General features: G+C 46.0%; 1 protein-coding gene across 1 annotated transcript in view; it reads right to left on the bottom strand.

Moving 5' to 3' along the window:
- The window catches only part of IGLON5 (IgLON family member 5), a 416339-nt gene that overhangs the window by 53872 nt on the left and 345826 nt on the right, over positions 1 to 16641 (bottom strand). The window contains exons 4-5 of the mRNA XM_040420787.1: positions 13823 to 13942; positions 1647 to 1778 (exon numbers count right to left, since the gene is read on the bottom strand). Coding sequence (XP_040276721.1) covers positions 1647 to 1778; positions 13823 to 13942 — 252 coding nt within the window. The remainder of the gene's footprint in view (positions 1 to 1646; positions 1779 to 13822; positions 13943 to 16641) is intronic.

The following is a 16641-nucleotide window of genomic DNA, read 5'->3' as shown; positions in this document are numbered from 1 at the left end:
ATTGATTATAATCAGGCAGTTACATGGGTCTCTCTGGGACCTAGTACCGCCTGATCTCATAGGAAGCTCTATTGATGGCATCACCAGGGTATGTGCTTTACCATAATTCATTATGAGAATGCAGTTACATGGGTCTCTCTAGGACCCAGGGTAGCCTGATCACCTGGGCAGCTCTGATGAAATCATGGGGTATGTACTCTACCATAATTCATTATGATCAGACATTTACATGGCTCTCTAGGATCTAGTCATCATGCCTGGTCATCTGGGATGTCCCAATGATGACATCACCAGGGTAACTTCTCTACCTATGATCAGGCAGTGACATAGGCTTTCTAGGACCCAGAGTAGCCTGATCACCTGGGAGGCTCTAATGATGACATCACTGGAGCTAGTACTCTACCATATTAGCCTTAATGATGACATCACCAGGGTAACTTCTCTACCTATGATCAGGCAGTGACATAGGCTTTCTAGGACCCAGAGTAGCCTGATCACCTGGGAAGCTCTAATGATGACATCACTGGAGCTAGTACTCTACCATATTAGCCTTAATGATGACATCACCAGGGTAACTTCTCTACCTATGATCAGGCAGTGACATAGGCTTTCTAGGACCCAGAGTAGCCTGATCACCTGGGAGGCTCTAATGATGACATCACTGGAGCTAGTACTCTACCATATTAGCCTTAATGATGACATCACCAGGGTAACTTCTCTACCTATGATCAGGCAGTGACATAGGCTTTCTAGGACCCAGAGTAGCCTGATCACCTGGGAAGCTCTAATGATGACATCACTGGAGCTAGTACTCTACCATATTAGCCTTAATGATGACATCACCAGGGTAACTTCTCTACCTATGATCAGGCAGTGACATGGCTTTCTAGGACCCAGAGTAGCCTGATCACCTGGGAGGCTCTAATGATGACATCACTGGAGCTAGTACTCTACCATATTAGCCTTAATGATGACATCACCAGGGTAACTTCTCTACCTATGATCAGGCAGCGACATAGGCTTTCTAGGACCCAGAGGACCCTGATCACCTGGGAAGCTCTAATGATGACATCACTGGAGCTAGTACTCTACCATATTAGCCTTAATGATGACATCACCAGGGTAACTTCTCTACCTATGATCAGACAGTGACATAGGCTTTCTAGGACCCAGAGGAGCCTGATCACCTGGGAAGCTCTAATGATGACATCACTGGAGCTAGTACTCTACCATATTAGCCTTTAATGATGACATCACCAGGGTAACTTCTCTACCTATGATCAGGCAGTGACATAGGCTTTCTAGAACCCAGAGTAGCCTGATCACCTGTGAAAATCTAATGATGACATCACTGGAGCTAGTACTCTACCATATTAGCCTTAATGATGACATCACCAGGGAAACTTCTCTACCTATGATCAGACAGTGACATAGGCTTTCTAGGACCCAGAGTAGCCTGATCACCTGGGAAGCTTTAATGATGACATCACTGGAGCTAGTACTCTACCATATTAGCCTTAATGATGACCAGGTTTTCTCAGTGACATCACACTCTCTCTGTAAAATTGAGATTTCATGTTTTGTGATCTCTATGATGGACTACTGGGGGAGTAGAGGTAGAAATACTTATTGCATGCAGCACTCACAGTTGACCGTGATCATCACTTTCTTGCTGTCGGGCATGGACACTCCATTGGATGTGATGCACTCGTACTCTCCCGCCTGCTGTCGGTTGATTTCTGTAATCTCCAAGAGTTCGCCCTCGCTGGAAAACCCTTCTGTGGGGTGAAGGTGGGAGGGAAAGGTTTGGGGGAAGGGCAGGATTGAGGGTTGTGGGGTAGGAATGAAAGACAAACAAACACTTACAACACAGAAACACAACATGGAAGTTATCACCTCCACTCACAGCTGAAGATAGAAAATATGTTTCTGTAAGTCTAGGTAACCACACCCCGGGATACCGGTGCCGAGACATCGGAGGTATCAAGGCAAGGTGTACAGTCATCAAATGGACTGTGAAGGGGTTTCCTACACTTAGGACACAATGGTCCCAAAAGTAAAGTGAAGCCACCTTCAGGTGGCACCACCTCAAACCACCACCAAGACCATCAAGGGTCCATTGCTTCTTTATCCCCCTTTGGATGTTTCTTTACCCCTTTTCTCCACATCTGTAGAGACCTGGTGACCAGGTGCAACATCTACGTACATGGAGTTTGCATGTTCTCCAAGTGTTTCTGTGGGTCATAAATAGACTGCAAAGTTAAAGGGGTTCTCTGATTTGTACGATCCTGACTTGTTAGAAGGGTCCCTAGACAATATGCAGATCACAAAGTGTTTCCATGTTGGGTCTTCCAGTGATCAGCTGTAGTCTGTGGACAACCTTGCAGTAAGTGTTCCATTTCTCTGCAGCGCCACCCCAGGAGAAATGAAGTATTACACATTGCCCATTTACATCAGCGGGATGCAGAGCAAGACAGGTCCTCCGGGATGAGAGACGCTCTCCAAAAAGATCCAGAACAGAGGACCACCCAACTTGTTCCCTCAGAGAGTGGATGAAAATGGGTTTTCTAAAGTAGACAAATCCTTTAATTGAGTTTCTGTGATATTGGCCCCGTGGAGCTGAGGTTAGGCTCCAGGGGTGACAGGTGCTCATATGAGGCACTGGGGCAATTAAAAATAGTCATGTGACTACGTGTTAATGAAGTCTATAATGAAGTAATTCCTTATACATGACTCCAGAATTGGCCTTCTTTCTTCAATTTTGTCGATAAATTTAAAGGTTTTTTTCCGAGATATTTTAAGTGATGACCTATCCTCAGTATCTGATCGGTGGTGGTCCAACACTTGGGACCCCCACCGATCAGCTGTTTGAGAAGGCACCGGTGCTTGCAGCTTTGCCTAGGCCAAGTGACATCACGTTCATCAGTCACGTGGCCTAGGAGCAGCTCGGCACCATTGAAGGGAATGGGGCCGGGCTACGATACCAAGCGCAACCGCTACACAAGGGACGGCGCTGTGTTTGGTCGCGGCGGTGCCTTCTCAAACAGCTGATTAGCAGGACTCCCAAGTGTTCATCAGATAAAATATCTCAGAAAGCCCCTTTAAGGAGGACTTCTACCAAATCACTGCTGCCTTATTTTTTTAAGAAATTCCCCTTTAAAATCCTTTTCTGCTCTACATCCGGTAGGAATTCTTCACCCTTCCTGCATGTAGCACACGCTGCTCACATGTAGCACAGCCTCAGCGACCCCAGGGTTCAGCATGCAGCGTGCAAGGTAGTCACCGAGGTTAAGAGGGAACGGTAACAATGTTGCCAGTGGCGCTTGTGACAATGTAGCAGAATATACTTTCCTCACACGGTGACAAACAATTTGGTAAATATGAAGTCGAACATTATAAAAAGATGCCTATTTCTCAAGCCGGTTGGATGTCGCTGATATTTGTTGCCATGGAAACTTTTCAAAACTTGTAGGCGTCTTGGCCTTTTAGGATATGAGCGGCCGGTGGCTTACGGTGAAGTGATGCCACACAGTATGGCTGAAAGAAGGCACAACCAAGGGATAGTGGGGGGGGGGGGGAATTGTAGAAAAAGGGGAGCGAGACCCCGACTTCTACACATGTCCATAAGTATTAATGTTATTTACTTGCTGAGACCACGTCTTCTAAAAGGCAGAGACCTCCTGCTCTAAATGTGAATGGCCGAGCTCCAGTTCTAGCTTCTTATCCCCTAAAAACGTTCCCACAGAAGTGAAAAGAAGACGGAGCAAAGCAAGACATGTCAGGAGTCAGTTCAGACAGAGACACTGCAAGGAGGCAGAGAGGAGAGGCAGAGACGGGAGGAAGAAACGGGAGGAAGAGACGGGAGAAAGAGACGGGAGGAAGAGAGGAGAGGAAGAGGCGGGAGGAAGAGACGGGAGGAAGAGACGAGAGGAAGAGACGGGAGGAAGAGACGGGAGGAAGAGACGGAAGGAAGAGACAGGAGGAAGAGGCGGGAGGAAGAGACTGGTGAAAGAGACGGGTGAAAGAGACGGGTGGAAGAGACGGGTGAAAGAGACGGGAGGAAGAGACGATAGTAAGAGATGGGAGGAAGAGAGGAGAGGAAGAGACGGGAGGCAGAGACGGGAGGAAGAGACGGGAGGCAGAGACTTGAGGCAGAGAGGAGAGGCAGAGAGGAGAGGCAGAGATGGGAGGAATAGATGGGAGGCAGAGAGGAGAGGCAGAGACAGGAGGAAGAGACGGGAGGAAGAGACGGGAGGCAGAGAGGAGAGGCAGAGATGGGAAGAAGAGACAGGAGGCAGAGAGGAGAGGAAGAGACAGGAGGAAGAGACGGGAGGAAGAGACGGGAGGAAGAGACGGGAGGCAGAGAGGAGAGGCAGAGATGGGAGGAAGAGACGGGAGGAAGAGACAGGAGGCAGAGACGGGAGGAAGAGACGGGAGGAAGAGACGGGTGAAAGAGACGGGAGGAAGAGATGGGTGAAAGAGACGGGAGGAAGAGATGAGTGAAAGAGACGGGTGGAAGAGACGGGTGGAAGAGACAGGAGGAAGAGAGGAGTGGAAGAGATGGGAGAAAGAGACGGGAGGAAGAGACGGGAGGAAGAAACGGGAGGAAGAGACGGGAGGAAGAGATGGGAGGAAGAGATGGGAGGAAGAGATGGAAGGAAGAGACGGGAGGAAGAGATGGGAGGCAGAGACTTGAGGCAGAGAGGTGAGGCAGAGAGGAGAGGCAGAGATGGGAGGAATAGATGGGAGGCAGAGACGGGAGGAAGAGACGGGAGGCAGAGAGGAGAGGCAGAGATGGGAGGAAGAGACGGGAGGAAGAGACGGGAGGCAGAGACGGGAGGAGGAGACGGGAGGCAGAGAGGAGAGGAAGAGACAGGAGGAAGAGACGGGAGGAAGAGACGGGAGGCAGAGAGGAGAGGCAGAGATGGGAGAAAAAGACGGGAGGAAGAGACTGGAGGAAGAGACGGGAGGAAGAGACGGGAGGAAGAGACGGGAGGCAGAGACGGGAGGCAGAGAGGAGAGGCAGAGATGGGAGGAAGAAACGGGAGGAAGAGACGGGAGGAAGAGACAGGAGGCAGAGACAGGAGGCAGAGACGGGAGGAAGAGACGGGAGGAAGAGACGGGAGGAAGACATGGGAGGCATAGACATGAAGCAGGAGGCAGATGTGTGGGCAGAGGTGAGAGGCAGAGATGTAAGATATAAGGCAGAGATGTGGGGCAAAGACAGAAGGCAGAGACAACAGGTTTAGATGTGAGGCAGAGACAATAGGCAGTGATGAAAGTCAGAGACGTAGGACACAGACATGACACAGAAACATAAGGAAGAGATTTGAAGAAGAGATGGGAGGCAGAGTACAGAGGTAGAAAGTAGGACAGAGACAAAAGGTAGAGATGTGAAGCAGAAGCAGTGGGAGAATATGGGGAAGAGATATGAGGCATGCGGTAGAGAAGTGAGGCAGAGACTGGAGGCAGAGCCATGAGAGAGAGATGTGGGCAGAAATGTCAGATACATGAGGAAGAGAAATGAGGTAGAGACGGGAGGTAGAGATATGAGGCATCAACAAGATACAGAGACATAGGGCAGAGGCATGAGGCAGAGATGGCAGGTAGAGATATGAAGCAGAGATGAGAGGCAGGATCCTTATCAGCGGGAATGATGACAGGTGGGGCTCGTTCTCCAGGACCCTCATGGATATAATCCGGCCCCTTGGATTGGACATTTCATTAATGATTGCTGCACGCTGATTGGCTGGAGGAGATATTTGCATATTCATCCAGGGCTGTTATCTGCAACCTGTGACTCTCCAGCAGGTGCACAACTACGTCAGGGGATGCTGGGAGTTGTAGTGTTGCAATAAGTCACTGATTACTGAAGTAGGCAATCACAATTTGAGCAATTTTCCGATCACCTCTAATTATATTGGGGAATTGCTACTTAAGCGATTCCCTAGTGATGGATAAGTATAGTGGGGCCTGAAATCACCAGAAATAAATGAGAGGCTCCGCTCTTCTTAGCGCACAACATGTGTCTGGCTCGCCTCGCGCTCAGGGCCGGGGATGATGTATACGTTTAATGCGTTGCTCTAATACATCAAAAGAGAGACACTTGGCTGATAATGTATGGATATAATGCATCACTCACACCCCTGATATATGGCGCCCCTCCTCCTCCGCAGCAGCAGAGCTCCTGTCTCTCTGTCCTCGGAGCCTCCTATTTTATAGATGTCACAGCACTGGCACCAGGGACCCTCCTGAAGGGACGTGAGCGGAGGAAGGGATAATGCAGGGACAGATGGATGGGTGCTCCCGCGTGCTCCCTACTCAAAAGAAGTGGCGGCATGGCGGCCTGGACCACTACCATCCACGGGGGCAAATGCTGCAGTGCCGGCCTATATGGGCACATTCACATCTCCATCTCTAGTATTACTTTCCTTATGCGAGCACATGCACTGCCATAACTATACACAGATTAGATTAGGGAATTGTATGCTGGCGTCCCCCTTTAAAAAGCACCAGTTATCAGGGTCAACCCTATTAAACCAGACATACTGCTTGGCAGGGATGACCCTGCTGATTAAAATGATACCTGTTTTGTGAAAATCGGTTGCAGCGTTCCCGAGAAAAAAATACTTTTATTCTTTGTGTAAGTGAGGGCTTCAGTGCGCTGAGGGGCGTGGCCTAGCTCAGCTGTCCAGCGCTGGCCACGCCCCTCTGTGTACTGAGGCCTTTACTTGCACAAAAAATAAAAGTCTCTTTTCTTGGGAACACCACAACTGATTATCACAAGACAGGTATCATTTTAAGCAGCAGGGTCAACCCTATCAAGCAGGGTGTCTGGTTAACTAGGGTTGATCCTGCTGACTTATGCCCTTTAAGTAAAAAAAAACAGGTCAGTAGCCTAACACATGACAGTAAACCTCTCCTTTACAATCTGAAGCAGTCAGGGATGTCCACAATTTCGGACCTGCAAGGGCCACCAAGCTCCCTGATAACATTATGGGAATGCTATTTAGGCAATTGACCGACACTGAACCAGATACAAGCAAATCTCAATGCAAAGATCTACAAAGCATCACTGTATGGAAACTGGAAACCACAGTAAAGTCTGTCCTCCTCCCACTGAGCCACAAATGATTCTGCAACAATGTAACAAGCAGCTTTAGTCCACTTCTCTGACACTGCGCATGCGTGCTACCTGACGTGGCCTGCCCATCCTGCACGGATATGGCGCACATTTCAACATCTAGGGTCACGGGTCCTAAAGCATACCTGGAGGCGAATGGGATGGTCTCAGAGTCTGTCCTACAACTGACCATAACTATCTCTCTTGTGACAAGCAGATATATTTACAGTGCGCTGGGACCGCAACATGCAAATCTCTTCATGGCAAAACTGGAAAATGGACTTTTTATTCTCCTGCCCCCAAAAACCCTTGGCCTACTTCCGTTTCATTGATGACATCTTAATAATCTGGACCGACTCCGAACATGAACTGATAAAATTTCATGAGCAATTCAACAAATTCCATCCCACCGTAAACCTGACCCTCAACTATTCACACACAGAGGTCAGCTTTCTGGACACCACCATAAAACTTCAAGACGGCTCAATACAGACATCCCTGTATCGGAAACCTATTGATCAGCCTACATACCTTCCACATCTATAGTCAGGCCGTCAGATATAACTGTATCTGTTCCAGCCCATCAGACAGGGATGAGCATTTACAACATCTGAAAAGGATGGCTTCAACTGAAGATCAGATCACAAGAGCCACCAAGAAGTCAACTTCTGCAATACAATGAGAAGAAGCAGAACCAGCGCGTACCTCTGGTGGTGACCTACAACCCACAACTAGAGGTACTGAGGAAAACTGCCAAAAAGTTACACCATATCCTACGTAAGGATGATCGACTAAAAACAATCTTCCCAGATCCCCCCCTTACTAGGTCACCGACAACCTCCACATCTGAGGAACATTCTGATCAGATCAAGTTGAAGGCCACGAACCACAGAACAAGGAACCATCCCTGTAATATCAGAAGATGCAAGACCTGTTCCCGTATAATGACAGCAGATAAGACCCGGACCCCAGCACCGGGCCGGACTGAGATCCGGGGACATTCGCGTCTTCTACATCTAAGGCCTCCTGCACACGACTGTATGGCTTTTTATGTATTTTGCGGTCAGTTTCAAACAGATCAATTTTTCCTTTCTTTTTTGTTTCAGTAATGTCTCCACTTCCGTTCCGTTTGGTTTCTGTTTGTGATCCTTTATTTGCGGATCGCAAACGGAAACGGAACAGCGTACAATAATGTTTAAACAGTAAGAACGCAAAAAAATTGGGCTGGGCATAACATTTTCAATAGATGGTTCCGCAAAAACGGAATGGATACGGAAGACATACGGATGCATTCCGTTTTTTTTTGCGGACCCTTTGACTTGAATGGAGCCACGGATGGTTATTTGCGGGCAATAATAGGACATGTTCCATCCTTGAACGGAAATACAAAAAACGGAATGCACATGGAGTCCCTTACGTTGTTTTTGCGGACCCATTGAAGTGAATGGTTCCGCATACGGAACACAAAAAAACTGAACGGAAACGGAAAAAAAAAACGTTCGCCTAAGGCCTCATGCACACGAACATATTTTCTTTCTGTGTCTGTTCCATTTTTTTTAGCAGACCGTATGCGGAACCATTCATTTTAATGGGTCTGCAAAAATTCAATTTCCGTATGTCCATATTTACGTTCCGCAAAAAAATAGAACATGTCCTATTATTGTCCGCATTATGGACCAGGATAGGACTGTTCTATCAGGGGCCGGCTGTTCCGTTCCGCAAAATACAGAATGCACACGGATGTCGTCTGTATTTTTTGCGGATCCGTTTTTGTGGACTGCAAAATAAATACGGTCGTGTGCATGAGGCCTAATGTTGTGTATCGGATTCTCTGCGCTAAATGTCCTGTTAAAGAAACAGGACAGAAACTCAATGCAAGGATGAGGTCTCACCGCCGCACAATTAGGGTCCATTCACATGTCCGCGGTGTATTGCGGATCCGCAATACACCGGGCCGCACATGGCCGGCACTAAATAGAGAAGTCCTATTCTTGTCCGCAGCTGCGGACAAGAATAGGACATGTTCTATTTTCTTGCAGAGCTGCGGACCGGAAGTTCGGGGGCCGCGCTCCAGAAATGCGGATGCGGAGAGCACATAGTGTGCTCTCCGCATACATTCCGTCCCCATAGAGAATGAATGGGTCCGCACCCGCTCCGGATAATTGGAGCCTCAATGAGAAGAAGCTGCACTTTCCTGAGGCCCAGGACACAATGAAGAACACAGGAAAGTTCTCATAATAAAAGGTAACTTCAGATCCCAAAGAGACAGAAGAATTTGGGAATACAGATTTATAACGCTGCTTAACACTTTGAATGCTGGACAGAATTTGTCCCCGGGATTTATGACACCCTATAAGATCTAAAGAGTCTTCTATAGACATAGTCGGGGCACCAGGTCTCTGAGAGAACATCAGTTTAGAGACCATAAGGCCCCTTTCACACGGGCGAGTATTCCGCGCGGATGCGATGCGTGAGTTGAACGCATTGCACCCGCACTGAATCCGGACCCATTCATTTCTATGGGGCTGTTCACATGAGCGGTGATTTTCACGCATCACTTGTGCGTTGCGTGAAAATCGCAGAATGTTCTATATTGTGCGTTTTTCATGCAACGCAGGCCCTATAGAAGTGAATGGGGCTGCGTGAAAATCGCAAGCATCCGCAAGCAAGTGCGGATGCGGTGCGATTTTCACGCACGGTTGCTAGAAGATGATCGGGATGGGGACCCGATCATTATTATTTTCCCTTATAGCATGGTTACAAGGGAAAATAATAGCATTCCTAATACAGAATGCATAGTACAATAGCGCTGGAGGGGTTAAAAAAAAAATTATAATAATTTAACTCACCTTAATCCACTTGATCGCGCAGCCGGCATCTCTTCTGTCTTCTTCTTTGCTGTGTGAAGGAAAAGGACCTGTGGTGATGTCACTCCGGTCATCACATGATCCATCACCATGGTAAAAGATCATGTGATGGACCATGTGATGAGCGCAGTGACGTCACCACATGTCCTGTTCCTGCACACAGCAAAGAAAGAAGACAGAAGAGATGCCGGCTGCGCAATCAAGTGGATTAAGGGGAGTTAAATTATTATTATTTTTTTAACCCCTCCAGCGCTATTGTACTATGCATTCTGTATTCAGAATGCTATTATTTTCCCTTATAACCATATTATAAGGGGAAATAATACAATCTACAGAACACCGATCACAAGCCCGAACTTCTGTGAAGACGTTCGGGTTTGGGTACCAAACATGCCGATTTTTCTCACACGCGTGCAAAACGCATTACAATGTTTTGCACTCGCACGGAAAAATCGCACATGTTCCCGCAACGCACCAGCACCTTTTCCCGCAACGCCCGTGTGAAAGAGGCCTAAAGCTTTCACACCCCTTATCTGTAAGATAATTAAGGACTTATTCTCAAGATCTTTGATATGTTGTTCTGTTATTTTTCTAATGTCCATCCATTCCCCCAGGTCTCTGTTCTTATTGTATATATATTGCTGTTTCTTCATATATCCTTGTAGTCCGCCTGATGAAGGGACTGGTGATGTCCGGAAAGCTCGCTATGTAACATCATTACTTCTATTTTTGATAAAGGTATGAAACCTGCAATCCTCTAATGAGAGCAGGCTCGGACTGGCCCACAGGGGTACAGGGGAATCCACCGGTGGGCCCCTGAGCAATGTGGGCCCCTAGTCTCCCACCCGCTGCACAAGTGGCACATAACACATTAGATTTAGTACACTACATACAGTACAGACCAAAAGTTTGGACACACCTTCTTATTCTTTATTTTCATGACTATGAAGGCATCAAAACTATGAATTAACACATGTGGAATTATATACATAACAAACAAGTGTGAAACAACTGAAAATATGTCATATTCTAGGTTCTTCAAAGTAGCCACCTTTTGCTTTGATTACTGCTTTGCACACTCTTGGCATTCTCTTGATGAGCTTCAAGAGGTAGTCCCCTGAAATGGTCTTCCAACAGTCTTGAAGGAGTTCCCAGAGATGCTTAGCACGTGTTGGCCCTTTTGCCTTCACTCTGCGGTCCAGCTCACCCCAAACCATCTCGATTGGGTTCAGATCCGGTGACTGTGGAGGCCAGGTCATCTGGCGCAGCACCCCATCACTCTCCTTCATGGTCAAATAGCCGTTGCTTTCTAAGTTTTCCCAATTTTTCGGCTGACTGACTGACCTTCATGTCTTAAAGTAATGATGGCCACTCGTTTTTCTTTACTTAGCTGCTTTTTTCTTGCCATAATACAAATTCTAACAGTCTATTCAGTAGGACTATCAGCTGTGTATCCACCTGACTTCTCCTCAACGCAACTGATGGTCCCAACCCCATTTATAAGGCAAGAAATCCCACTTATTAAACCTGACAGGGCACATCTGTGAAGTGAAAACCATTTCAGGGGACTACCTCTTGAAGCTCATCAAGAGAATGCCAAGAGTGTGCAAAGCAGTAATCAAAGCAAAAGGTGGCTACTTTGAAGAACCTAGAATATGACATATTTTCAGTTCTTTCACACTTGTTTGTTATGTATATAATTCCACATGTGTTAATTCATAGTTTTGATGCCTTCAGTGTGAATCTACATGAAAATAAAGAAAACTCTTTGAATGAGAAGGTGTGTCCAAACTTTTGGTCTGTACTGTATATATATTCAATTTACAGCACATCAACCGGGTTATGTTCATATAAAAATCTTGTTCAATTATTTATTATATTTGAATGTATCCATACGGTGGGCCCCCAAAATAAATTTTACTGGTGGTCCCTAGGTACCCCAGTCCGACACTGAATGAGACCCCGTCTGCAGTGCTTCCCGTCTCTGCCCCTCTGTAGGGCTATCACGGCCCCTAATGTAACCAGCGCAGAGCTTCCCGCGTCTGAACGCTGTCCTATTAATCCGGAGCAGGCGGTGCACACCCAGACCCTGCGCTGCTAATCTCCCACCATAGGCCGGATCACAGCTGCACTCCGCCGCCGCCTCCTGATATCCAACATATTGTAGACACCACAATATCCTGTGTTCATCCAGAATCCAGATGTGCTCACAATATGCCAGCGATCACACAATCCTGACGGCTCTATAGATCCAGGGTGAAATGAATGCACGAGCACAACACGGAATTATCCTCATTATTACACCAGAGCCGCACCGAGCGGGGGACGGAGCCGAGGAGAATGCAATTCTGGTGTATTCAGCAGAATCCCGCAATGCTACAACCCCCAACATAACCATAATGCAATTCTATAGAGACAACTACAACCCCCAACATAACCATAATGCAATTCTATAGAGACAACTACAACCCCCAACATAACCATAATGCAATTCTATAGAGACAACTACAACCCCCAACATAGCCATAATGCAATTCTATAGAGACAACTACAACCCCCAACATAACCATAATGCAATTCTATAGAGACAACTACAACCCCCAACATAACCATAATGCAATTCTATAGAGACAACTACAACCCTCAACATAACCATAATGCAATTCTATAAAGACAACTACAACCCCCAACATAACCATAATGCAATTCTATAGAGACAACTACAACACCCAACATAACCCTAATGCAATTCTATAGAGACAACTACAACCCCCAACATAACCATAATGCAATTCTATAGAGACAACTACAACCCTCAACATAACCATAATGCAATTCTATAGAGACAACTACAACCCTCAACATAACCATAATGCAATTCTATAGAGACAACTACAACACCCAACATAACCCTAATGCAATTCTATAGAGACAACTACAACCCTCAACATAACCATAATGCAATTCTATAGAGACAACTACAACCCCCAACATAGCCATAATGCAATTCTATAGAGACAACTACAACCCCCAACATAACCATAATGCAATTCTATAGAGACAACTACAACCCTCAACATAACCCTAATGCAATTCTATAGAGACAACTACAACACCCAACATAACCCTAATGCAATTCTATAGAGACAACTACAACCCCCAACATAACCATAATGCAATTCTATAGAGACAACTACAACCCCCAACATAACCATAATGCAATTCTATAGAGACAACTACAACCCTCAACATAACCCTAATGCAATTCTATAGAGACAACTACAACCCTCAACATAGCCATAATGCAATTCTATAGAGACAACTACAACCCCCAACATAGCCATAATGCAATTCTATAGAGACAACTACAACCCCCAACATAACCATAATGCAATTCTATAGAGACAACTACAACCCTCAACATAACCCTAATGCAATTCTATAGAGACAACTACAACCCTCAACATAACCATAATGCAATTCTATAGAGACAACTACAACCCCCAACATAACCCTAATGCAATTCTATTATACTTTATATACAGAGCAGTAAGCCCCCCCCCCCCCCCAATATGACCAGACCACTACACCTGACACTACAACCCCCAACATGATCATACTGCAATTCTGTTATACTCCATACATACAGCACTACAACCCTCAGCATGAGCCGAACACTATTATACTCTATACCTAGAGAACTACAACCACCATCATGATGTAAATATGATTATATCCGGGGTCGGACCTTTTTCCGTTTCCTGTTGCCCCTCCCCCCGTTCTACAGTCCCCCCTAGTCCTGACATCTCTTCACGCCTCCGGACGCCCTCACCTCTCAGCTGCTTCCAGGTCACGGTCGGTTCCGGTTTTCCCACCGCCAGACACATGAGGTTGACGTTACTTCCCTCGTTGACGGTGATGCTGGCGGAGATGTTCACGATTCTGGCCGGAACTGGAAAAAAACATGAAAAAGAACAGAATCTTTACAATTAATTCTTGGTCACTAGAAATCCTCGTGTCGCCATCTATCGGAAAACCGCGGACAATCGCTGTACTGCGCCGCGGGATACGTGAGCGCTATAGAAAGGAATAACATAAAGTCCACACCCGTTTTGCTGCAGGTTTTTTACGCATTACTAGAACATGCTTTGACTGTAAAGATCGCGCAGCAAATAACCCCACCGCCAAACCCGCAGCAAAACGCCGTAAGACCTGTGCGTTCGCGGTTTTTCTCCTGCATTTCAAATGCAAAAAATTCCATGCAAAAAGTGAGAAAAAAATACAGGAAAAAACGCCACGTGTGAACCCAGCCTTAGATTTGTCACAGAGGCAAAAAAAAATCTGTATGTATTCCGTTTCCGTATTCCCGTTGAAAGATAGAACATGTCCTATAAGGGTCCATTCACACGTCCGCAAATGGGTTCGCATCCGTTCCGCAATATCAGGAATGGGTGCGGACCCATTCATTCTCAATAAGGCAGGAATGGATGCGGAGAGCACACTATGTGCTCTCCGCATCCACATTTCCGGAGCGCAGCCCCGAACTTCTGGGCCGCGGCTCCGCAAAATTGTGGACAAGAATAGGCAGTTCTATGGGGGGTGCCGGCCGGGTGTATTGCGGATACGCGATATACCGCGGACGTGTGAATGGACCCTTATTGCCCGCAAATCACGTTCCGTGGCTCCATTCAGGTCAATGGGTCCGGAAAAAAACGGAACACATACGGATTGTACTCTGTATGTCTTCCGTATCTGTTCCGTTTTTGCGGAACCATCTATTGAAAATTTTATGCCCAGCCCAATTTTTTCTATGTAATTACTGTATACTGTAAATGGCATACGGAAAAACGGAACGGAACTGGAAACACTACTGAAAAAAAACAAAAAACGGAAAAATGGAAAAACGGTCCGCAAAACACTGAAAAAGACATCTGGTCGTGTGAACGAACCCTAAGGCTGCAGGTCCATTATCAACGGTTTTATGCCACAAAAGTGGATTCGCATATCTTGGCGCCTTTCAGAACCGATGATAAAGGTGGGTGGGGCTTAGTGGAAGGGGCGTGGCCTCACACCACCTGTCTATACCGATCTCACAGCTGTCTGCGTGGACCAGCAGAAAATACATCAAATTAGGGCTCATGCACACGAGCGTATCTTCCATCCGTGTCCGGACCCATTCATTTCAATGGATCCGCAAAAAAAATGGAGGTTACTCCGTGTGCATTCTGTTTCCGTATATCTGTTCCGCAAAAGAATAGAACGCATAGTAGTGTTCTATTAGGGGCCAGCTGTTCTGTTCCACAAAATACGGAATGCTCGAGGACGTCATCCGTATTTTTTCGAGGATCTGTGTTTTGCGGACAAGAATAGGACATGTTCTATTTTTTTGCGGAGCTGAAAGTTCGGGGCCGCGGAACGGAAGTGTGCTGTCCGCATCTTTTCCGGCCCCATTGAAAATGAATGGGTCCGCACCCGTTCCGTATAATTGCGGAACGGATCCGGACCATTCATACGGACGTCTGAATGGAGCCTGACCTGCAGGGGCACTGTTACACACTGGTCTGTGAGCAGTGGGGCCCCAGGGGACCCGGGATGTGAATATGAGATGCCCATTTATGAATTCCACAAATAATGAAACATTGTATCTCTTGATTTGTTGCTATTTGTGTCGGTAATAATAATAATATGAGAATTTTGCCTCCAGGACTGTTTAGTGCAGCTGCAGACAATGAAACGTGGGTTTCCCTTTGAAGAATGTTCATAAAGTGCAGGCGGAATCTACGGCTTTTATTGTTACGTTCCTGATATATCGCTTCATAAATGGCTGACGAAAGAGACATAAAAGACAACAAAACAATAAAACAAGCAGCAAAGCAGCGGATCCCTGGCGCCGGAGCCGGCTTCAGAAGTGGAGCCGCCTGCGATGAGGGGTCCGGCACAAGGTGTGGTCTCGGCTCCATTATCCATGTCAGTATAACAGGCACCGCTGGGGCTGGTCTTAAAGGGGTTGTCCAAGATTTTGATACTGATGGCCTATCCTCAGGAAAGGTCATCAGTATCTGATCGGGAAGGGGGGGAGGGGATCTGAATCTCGGGACCCCCACCAATCAGCTGTTTGAAGAGTCAATGTCACGTGGTCTGTGCTTGGCTCAATCCCATTCCAGTGAATCCCATGATTAATGTAAAATAATGAAAATCAGACATCATTTCGTCCATGAGAAACTCTTTCTAACAAAGCTAGAACCAGCCTTGCACTGCTATTATGTTACATATTTGTTGTATTATGTTATATTCATTATATTGTTATTTTAAGTTATGATATATTCATTGCATTATACAGTATTATGTTATATTCATTATATTGTTATTTTAAGTTATGATATATTCATTGCATTATACAGTATTATGTTATATTATATCCATTGCATTATACAGTATTATGTTATATTCATTATATTGTTATTTTAAGTTATGATATATCCATTGCATTATACAGTATTATGTTATATTATATCCATTGCATTATACAGTATTATGTTATATTCGATATATTGTTATTTTGAGTTATGATATATTCATTGCATTATACAGTATTATGTTATGTTATATCTATTGCATTATATCATGTTACAGTCATATAATACTACATTT

The sequence above is a fragment of the Bufo bufo genome, chromosome 1 (assembly GCF_905171765.1).
Source record: "Bufo bufo chromosome 1, aBufBuf1.1, whole genome shotgun sequence".
Lineage (NCBI taxonomy): Eukaryota > Metazoa > Chordata > Amphibia > Anura > Bufonidae > Bufo > Bufo bufo.
This window is presented reverse-complemented; position numbering and strand designations above follow the sequence as displayed.